Source organism: Entelurus aequoreus, linkage group LG08, assembly GCF_033978785.1.
Source record: "Entelurus aequoreus isolate RoL-2023_Sb linkage group LG08, RoL_Eaeq_v1.1, whole genome shotgun sequence".
NCBI classification, from domain to species: Eukaryota; Metazoa; Chordata; class Actinopteri; order Syngnathiformes; family Syngnathidae; genus Entelurus; species Entelurus aequoreus.
The window spans coordinates 13,366,949-13,377,076 of NC_084738.1; the positions used below are offsets into that span (position 1 = coordinate 13,366,949).

A 10,128-nucleotide genomic window follows, 5' to 3' on the forward strand; every position below is an offset into this window, starting at 1 on the left:
AGGTGTGTCCAAACTTTTGGCCTGTACTGTACATACCAATAAGGCTACTAACAGCCAACAAAATGTTCTTAGTTTAGTGTCCTAATGCAATTGTAAGCTGCTAGCAATGCTAGAAATAGCACATGTGTCACATATCATGAATTCATTAAATATTGCCAGAAGCAAATGCTAAAGAACTGCGACTCAGTGGCTTTCTAATGCGCCTTAGGGGTCTTTGTATGTGTTTACATAAGTTGTTGGGTAGTCACATCCCCCTCCAACAATGAACTGAACTAAGAATCCAGCATTTTTGTCCATCCTTTCGTCGCACACACACTCACAGCTCAGAGAGCAGGCATTCTGCATTTTACCTCGCACAAACCGCTGGCTGATTCGTATTATTAACGCAAACAATACACCGCTTTATTCACACGGGTCCTTTGTGACTCATCTAAATTGCTGCCATTCACCAGTTGCTCTGTTTGGGAAAAGATCTCCTTGTAAAGCAAGAAGAAATGGTGCTTGCCTAGTGTCGGCCTGTGCCAGGGTGGGCGAAAACAATGAGACGGACCGCAGACAAAAGACTAAGAGCAAATTTAACAGCTGAAGTCTGTAGCCGGTGATGAGTTACTTTTGTGTGCAAGGATAAGGAAATTGTGCATTGATGTCGATTACAGTGGCAAGGAGAGACGCAGGAATTCTGTCCCAATGCCAAGGTGGTACTGGTGGGCTGCAAGTTGGACATGAGGACAGACGTCAACGTCATGAGGGAGCTGTCCAAACACAGACTCATCCCAGTCACCCACGAACAGGTAGGAAATGGGTTCATACCAGACAAAGTAACTTGACCTGAAAGTGTATACAGTACATGCATTCTTAAATCAGACTTTTCGGTGCGGTGTACAGCAGTGGCGGGCCGTGCGTTTCCCACCTAGGCCTTCAGTGAAGTCCGACTTCAATGATTATCTCTCAAAATACCATAATTTACGTCACCACATGACCATTGCCGGAGAAATACTATACATAAACACATTTTCGCCCTACTGTACATTGAATCACCTCAACAGTGCACAAAACTGGTTATTTTCTGGCGCATTTAAAAATCGCATCAACAATTAAAACCTATCTTAAGTGGTACTGTCAAAATTAAAATTGAAAAAACATTAAATATTTGAACTCACAATTTGTAGCACCTATTCGACGCCGTATAAGCCAGTGGTGCCCCTCGTCGTCAGCTTATTCGAGTGGAAATGGCGGGCGTTTCCCCATTTCATCACCAGAACAGCTGAGCTAGCTTCCAGGGTTGGCCGACACAGTCTCACAAGATGTAGTTTCTCTTTAACTATCCTTCTTGAAAATGGCCCTGCAAATACAGTATATACCTACCACCTTTTCAACGTTTTGGTTTCCTTCTCTGTTATCCCGGTATGGCCACGGCGCAACGCTTCCTGCTAAATTGAAACTTGTGTATGGATACTCACTTTGGAATGGCAAGTGAGTATCCAATCACAGTCTCGTTAACAGCAGGCTACTGTCAACAACTTGTTATTGCAACTGTCTCTCAACTCTATGTGTTCTCAAATTCATCCCCTAACGGTCCCGGTGAGTATCCAATCAGAGGACGCGTAAATGTCACGTTCAACGTGAGGCCATCTAGAAGGCCTTACTGACAAAAACTTGTGATCTGATTGGCTATCGCAACTGTCTATCAACTGTATGGCCCCGTTCACTTAGAGTGCACGGATGCCCGCATTGTTGATTCTGAAGGCCTCGGGCAGATTTGGTACAGCATGGCAACATAAGCTAGCTGAATTCTGATCGGATACAAACTAAAACTAAACAAAAACAGCACTGGAACGAGCATATGACATGAAGAAAATATGAATACTTTTAGATATTTAGGGAAAGTAAATAAAAAAATTATTGTATCTTTAATTATGATCATGATTTCAGGTTATTTTAGGCCAGCGGAGAAGGCCTTGCTAGCCCTGACGGCACACCACTATAGAAAGTGAAACCTCTAGTCAGGTGTCTACCGTGTAAACAACGAGTGCAGGCCAGCAAATGGCGAGCGGGAGTCACAGCAGGCAGTATTGCCAAAGAGAAACCTTGAAAAACATTTTTTGTTGTTAAAGTATCCTGTTTGGGAACACTTGGCCTTTCTAATAACATTTGTCCAGAAACAAATGTACAAGACGAAAGAATTGTGCCACAATTGTTAAGTAGAGATGGGAAACAGAGCTACCTGATGGAATTAATAATAATGCACATTAGGCAATATGTTAAATTTTTAAATCACTAAAGCTCAAGTTTTCTGCTATACATTTTGTTTCCTCACTGTATCGGACATGAACCGAGCCGTAACCCTAACACCGAGTTGCGTACCGAACGGTGATTGTCAGACTGTTACACCGCCGGTTAAAAGTAATCCACCAATCAGGTACGCTGCTCTAAACAATTACTTTGTGTCCCCAAACACAAACAAACCTTCCAAAAAAGTACCTGTAGTTTGTGCGTTGAAAAACTTGCGACTGCAATTACAAAGTTGCACAAAACAGGAAAAATACCAGCAAGACTTGCACCATTTAAATTGTTTTGTTTGTGTCTTGGAGGTCTCAACAGTACCAAACATGAATTTTAAGAGCCTATTTTTATGTAAATGTGAATTCCCTATTCTAGGAAGCTAAACAATTATTTTCTCATTTCTCCATCAATACAAAAAGGTAACCCTGATTGTCCTGACAGTAATTGCATCATAATTGCTTTTACATTGTACACCAGGTCACTTTAGTTCCAGTTTGCAGGCATTTTAACTTTATCTTGCCTAAAGCCAACAAATAAATTCCCAATCCCCCCTCTAAAAAAACAGCCTGTTTTCACATAATCGGTCTGGGCAAAAAGGGTTGAAAAACTTGCCTCCCTTGACATGACAGACTTGCACAATCTCAGCATTGACCAATAGAAAACATCATCAAATTAAATTGTTCTTAATAGTGGTTGTTGTGGATCGAACTATGATAACATCCAAAACAATTATAGATTTTACCAAATGTTGGTATATATATTCCACTAAGATTTATTTTAAGATGTGTAGTGAAGCCTGCTTGTCAATAATGTCAAACTAAACGTGCGCTGGTCTTGATTTAAGACAGGGTTACCCCAAACGCAAGTAATTTTTTTTGGCCTGTGTTCATTGCAATAAGTTTGTTGTGCCCTTTACCACTAGTTCTATGCACAGAACACGGCAATGCATAATCCATAGTAGCGTCAGAGGAAGGACACACTTATAATTGAGCTCTTATAATGTAGAGTTTGTCAAACCCTGATTAAACATACCCTAGTCCACAGGTGTCAAACTCAAGGCCTGGGGGCCAGATATGGCCCGCCATATCATTTTATGTGGCCCCCGAAAGCCTGGAATTAATATGCATATTTACATTTTGGCAAAGAAAATACATGTCCTGCAAGCAATTTCATGTCTTTTAAACTTGATCTGATATGAGAAAACAAAGATGTTAAAATCTAAATATTAACATTTAAAGTAACACTGTAAAAACAAAAACTGTAGATTTTACAGTAAAAACAGTGGTAATGTTTTTCCTTTAATGCTATAAATTTTTTTAAAAAAAGGCAGATTTTTTTTACTGTAAAATCTACATTTTTTTTTTTTACATAATTGTAAAAATATATATAATTAATACATAATTGTGTAATAATATTATCAGGTAATTTATATTTACATATCATTCACTGTCACAAGCGGCCTTCTGAAAGCAGGCATAACTGCGATGTGGCCCTCAATGAAAACAAGTTAGACACCCCTGCCACAAAAAGGTAGATTACAATTAACTTATATCTCCATAAAAGGTCGCTCCTGACAAAAAACACGTTTATCTAGATTTCGGGTTAGACTTTCTTATGTATGAAATTGCTGTCCTTGACTCCACACGCCAACCTGGGTTGTTGACTGAAACTCACCCTGATTGCAAACTTTATCAAAGGACTCTCGTATAAAGGAAATTAGTTAATTTGGCTTTGACTGAACTTGAAGGTCTTTACTCATAAATGTACTGGAACTGTCGACTTGAGACTGCAAATGATTAACATAAATGGCCAAGTTGCTTTGTTGTTAGACACCTGTTGTTTGTGTATATACAAGTCTTTGTCACTTTGTGCTTTTGGAATGATTGACCATGATCTAGTTAAGTTGTCTGGGATAGTTTCCAAATATTGTAGTCTGTCCACCCATTGCGTCCTGTATTCATATTGCCATACTTGATAAGACTTGACTGAAAACGAATAGCTTTTGAATACTTAAAGAGTTTGATATTGATCTGCGGTTTAACCTCGACCTGTTGGTCTTACGGGAAATACTTTCCCAAAAATTACCTTGACTCTACGCTATTATAAAAGTTGCTTTTTTACTACAGGACTTTGGAGTCCAATGGATTATGGATTTACTGACTTGGAATTACATTCAAAAACTGTTAACTCAACATTGTAATAGTTTTTTTCGGGCTTTGACGTAAAAAATATTGAGGCTTTACGAAGACTACTTATTAGTCTGGAGACTGGGCAGTCATGACTTTGGCATTGTTGGTCTTGACAAGAAACTGAACTCGAAGTAAGACTTCTCTTTGACCTCACCAAAACTGAACAGAAGAAATAGCTGAGAGAATCTGAAAGTCCTAACAGGTCTGTAGCTAGAGACTAAAAAGGAAAGCAGGGACTGTGGTTGATTCACAAAGGAAAAGAGACACAGAAAGAGGGATACAGTGGGAGAACTCAACCAGACCAAAAACATAGTGAGTCATAGCTGCGAAAGAAGAAAGCTGCAAGAGCATTGTTCAAAGTGAAAAGAGCAGCTGGAAGTGAAGAATTATCACCCGTCCTTTGCCTCTTTGTTTGGTTGTTTTAGTCCACTGTTCCCTAAGAGACATTTATTAACCAAAGTGATCAAAAACAAGACCACTTTCGTGACTCCTTTCTATTTTCCCTTTTAGGGTACTCATCTGGCGAGACAGATTGGCGCCGTGGCCTACGCAGAGTGCACCTCCAAGTACTCTGAGAACAGCGTCCGCGACGTGTTCCACGTTACCACCCTGGCTTCGGTGACCCGTGTCAACCGGCCGGCGCTCAAGCGTGCTGGCTCGCGACGGGGGCTCAAGCGGGTCTCCCAGCAGCCGCCTCGGACTGAGATTCACGAGCACCCACCCGCCATGAGGAAGGAGCGTGCCAAGAGCTGCGTGCTCATGTAGAGCTGCAGGCGAACTTTATTTATTGTCTTCAAGTCTTTGCGCTGCTTTAAAAAGGGACAGTGTGAGGAAAACAATATGGGATGGATGCCTACTCCAGTATGTCTTCTTTATTTAGGTGCTAAACAAAGTACAACAAGCACAAACGTTAACCATAACTGCCAGTCAGCAAACTAGGCTGTAACTCCTAAAGTGAAAAAATCTGGACACACTTACATAAAACAGGCTGGCAAAAATTTACTAAAACCACAAGTTCTTTTTTTTTAAAATAACTAAACAATGACTCATATAAAACTATTTTAATCAATAAAAATAACACTCTTATACTGCCCATTTGAAAGCAAACTGACTGGAAGGGCTGGAAATGTTGTTTTATGTGATTATGAAATAAATCCTTTACAAAGCTAAGTCACTGTATATACAGTATGAAACTCATGTGTTGTATAATATATTTGTCATTTGGGCCTTGTCCATATGAAAATGGGTATTTACACATTTGTGGCCTGTTTATTGTTTTGGGGTCCCTGGCTTTTTTTGAAAACTGATGTGTTCTATAAAAGTAACAAGCAAGTATGGGACGGGTATCATTTCAGTTTTCATAAACGCATTCCAGGCTAAAAATGGCATTACATTAAATTGTCCTGGCCTTTTTGTTTACATGCAAACTGTGTTTTGTGGTTCCTGTTATTTGGAAAACTGGTTCTCTAAAACCAAAAATGGTTACTGGATTGTGGGTCATTTCAGTTTTTATAAAGTCCTTCAAGACTAAAATGACCTAAAATGTCTGCTTAAAGTGTAATGGAAGTAATACAAATGCCTTATTTGAAAGGGGACCGATTATGCAAAAACAACTTTTCTTATCTGATGGTACCCGATTTGTTCATTTAGGATCTGCATAAGTCCTGAAATTTTGAAATCAAACCATGAAGGCATTGGGGCGATATTAATAACACAATCTTGCCTTCTTTCATATTCCCTCCAAACGAGACGTGTGAAATGTGCCCAGTTTATGACGTTTTTCCCCATTTCTGACATCAGCCGATATCTCCATACATGGTCGGTTTTACTCGAAGAGCTTTTGCGAGTCGACCATTGTAGTCTGGCACTGTAGTCAATACGTTTTTTTTTCCCCCTCTATCCTCTTGTTGCGGGGCAGACATGCTCTTACATGCACATGCATCCTCCGCTGTTGCAATTTCTAATACAAAGTAGCGTATAGTTCTAACTTATATCATAAATTCCAAATGTAAGTTCTAAAAACTGTAACATGGCTGACAGGGAGAAGACACAGTCGAAGTGGAGGTAAGTAAATAAGACCGCTCACAAAACGGCGCATCCTGAAGAAGCGGTCAGAAAGCAGCTTGAAGATGGTCTGCAAAAAATTACCTATGCAAAATTTTGAACAAAGAAAAAAATCATAATATGACCTCTTTCAATAAAAAAAACTTGTTTAGACCTACAATGCTTGGTTCATTAAAACAAACCAAAAAAAACTATTATGGGCTGATGGGGGATGATTTTTGTTTATAATAAAGTCATCCAATGATTATTTATTTTTCATAAAGATTGCATTAGTTTGTGTATAGACAAATGTGGGCTCAAAATTTGTTTGGTGGCAGCCAATTAATGCACTCCATTTCACCTTTTATGCTTACAGAAACAATTCCATGCAATTCTTAATGATCTATTACCCTCTGGCACAGACTTTTCAATTATTTGACTCTACATATTCTGCACCATCACATACAAATACAAATGCAGTGGCAATTATTCATTAGCCTGGTTGTGTGACCTTTAACTCTGCCCCCTTCCGGTCCCTCGTAGCTCCCCGCTGCCTCTTTGAGCGATTGGCAAACTGACATTTCGCAGCGCCGCTGCCATGTTGCCAAGCATGAGGTCGCACCAGATGCCGAGGGCAAGACCGGAGCAGGCAGCCTCCATTCACTGGGATTGGGTATTCGATGGAAACCCTGCCATGCAGAAGGCTAAAATATTGAGATTAAACTCTCTGTTTCCTATTTACAATGCAATCTCCCAGTAACGTTAAAAAAATAAGGTAAAAGCCTCTGGCAACTTTGCTCAAAGGATTGTTTGTTGATGGTTTAGAGAATGTGTCACGTTGCAGGCTTTTTTCGCCTCGGGCCTGTATTTAGCTAACAGTCATCCGCCATGCCCTCAAATCCGCTTTAGACCTAATGACAGCAAACCTTTGATTATGTGGCCATAAGCAAGCATGTTCCAGGTGTGTCGTTAGAAAGGAGTACAGGCTGATATAACAAGCAAGGCCATTATAATCCATGATGACTCAGAAAAATGATCAGAAAGCTTCTTTATTTTCACATGTGCTTTCTTCTTGAGGTTACATGCTGTCACGTTAAACGTTGGCATGGCAACAAAAAGGACGGTACCTGTTTTACAGAGAAAAAACTATTATTAAGGGTAGCTTGTATTCTCACCGGCATGGCTAATGCTATCATGATGATAATCATATTAAGTAAATTGTACAGGGCTGTTTCATTTTCATCTGATTAAACAAAATAAGCCCCCCAAAAACTACATTCATATACTTTTAAAGGAAGATTATTTTAAAAACATAGTAGGGGACGCTTTAAACGACAAATATTCGACAGGAAATATTTGTACTTACAGGTAATTTAGTGTTTCATACATATTTCTCTAATAGTTTATTTTCCTGCATACCACTGCATATTTAAAATGTTCTACACCGAACAAAAATATAAACAACACTTTTGTTTTTGCTCCCATTTTTCATGAGTTGAACTCAAAAATCGAAAATTGTTACTAAATACATAAAAAACCTATTCCTCTCAAATATTTTTCACAAATCTGTGTTAGTGAGCATTTCTTCTTTGCCATAATAATCAATCCCACCTCGCAGGTGTGGCATAGCAAGAGGCTAATATTTATATACAGCATGATTATTGCACAGGTGTGCCTTAGGCTGACCACAATAAAAGGCCTCTCTGAAATGTGCCGTTTTATCACACAGCACAATGCCACTATAGTCGTTTTCCGACTGTAGGGACTTTTTGGGAGGTCCTATAACATCTTTAGTCCCCGGGCCTGAATAGTCAGGTGTCATCTACAATGAGGCGCATTGTTTTAATATTGGCATATTCCAGGAGTGTTCAAACTTTTCTAAGAAATCAAAAGATTTGGAGACCAATTTTATTGTTTTAATTTTGTAAATGGGCTAAAACTAACCAATGTAGCAATGCTAAGAGGTTTTACATACTGTATTTTAACACAAAAAACAGCCTACAACTTGCATTATTATTAGTAATAGTATAAAAATGTTAACTTTTTTATTCTTATTTTTTGCTTTTCTTCATTTTTTTTTACTAATCTTTTTTGTTCTATTGTATTTTGAAAATAGGCCTGCAAATAGCATGCACTTTGGACACACCTTACATACTCTGTTGTGACTTTTAAAATGTATACAAAATATTGATATAATCAGTATGGTGCTAGTAGAATTAAGGGTGAAAATAATTATGTTGAAAATGGATGTTTGAGTGTCATACATTTTTCAAAGGAAAACCCTCGTTGAACGTGAGAACTACCAATTTATGTTATTTCAAATCCTAACATCATATTCATTTGTCTGTAGCACGTAATCTCTGTAGCATGTAATCTCAGACATCTTGTTCTAAACGGTTTGCATCTTTCGCTTTGACACTTAACACATATACCGTATGGTTTTGACGGGGGCTGTCAGCCGCATGCCAGACAAAAACTAGTCTTCCGTCTCTGGTGTATTTAACCAGCAGCAAGTGAAGCAGTTAATCCGTACTGTAATCACCAGAACTGAAACATTAATAGTTTAAGTAGGACAGTTACACGTTTGCTCTCGTAGAGATGACGGCCGACACTGCTGCTCTATTACGACTCAAGTCAGGATTTAACCTCACAAGGAAGCAGGGAATTAAGCAGCTAGCAGTAAGCATTAAGCCACTAAGGCAGGGAGGGATAATGGTTGTTATGTCACTTCAGGGGATGGAAGTGAGTCATCAAAAATGCAAGGAGGGCACATTCAAACAGTGTGTAAAATTGCACAGATTAAAAATATATGCGGGGCAACTGGTCCAGAAAGGCGGAAAGCTTCTGTGCTGCGTAAGTAACAATGATGGTGGATAATGCGTGCACTTGTTTTTACAGTACCAGCTTGGGAAACTGAGCCACATCGATCAAACAACACATTCCAACAACAATAGAAGGTCTATTGTATTTATTTTTGGCATGTCGATGACTTTTGTCCAGGAGGACCGAGTGCAGGAAAAAAAAAAAACAGAACTCTAGCTAAGTGGAGACTGTGGCGTGTAATACCCATTTGTTGGATTTACTGTTACAGCTATTTTGCGTGATATCTGTAAGAAAATAAATTGTTTAAAAGCCACCAACACGGAATGAGAGACTAAATCTGACCTTTCACTACGTTCTGTACAAAAGGCACAGACAAACCTGTCGATTTGCGGGATTTCTGTGTGAAATATCAATCAATCAATGTTTATTTATATAGCCCTAAATCACAAGTGTCTCAAAGGGCTGCACAAGCCACAACGACATCCTCGGTTCAGATCCCACATAGCCTAGGTTCTTGTATGAACAGCACCGACACACAATACAGGTATGAACTTGACCTGACAATTTTGCACCTTTCATTAGGTTCTCTACAAAAAGTTACAATGTTTTTCACTTTTCCCAACTTTTCTTTAAAAAGCCTAACCAGGGACGAGGGTTGCAAATTAGCCTGTGGCTAGAAGTCTTTATGTACTTTGACATCGGTTACCTATGGGTAGCATTGTTTAATTGTACTGTCCCTGACAAATAAAAAGAAAAGAAAAGAAAAATCTACTGTTGGGGAATAAATCCT

General features: G+C 39.1%; 1 protein-coding gene across 1 annotated transcript in view; it reads left to right on the top strand.

Annotated features, from left to right (window-relative positions):
- Positions 1-5,899, top strand: part of LOC133654974 (rho-related GTP-binding protein RhoN-like) — a 50,457-nt gene extending 44,558 nt beyond the window's left edge. The window contains exons 5-6 of the mRNA XM_062054847.1: positions 657-791; positions 4,983-5,899. Coding sequence (XP_061910831.1) covers positions 657-791; positions 4,983-5,237 — 390 coding nt within the window. The 3' untranslated portion in view covers positions 5,238-5,899. The remainder of the gene's footprint in view (positions 1-656; positions 792-4,982) is intronic.
- Positions 5,900-10,128: the final 4,229 nt, after the last annotated feature.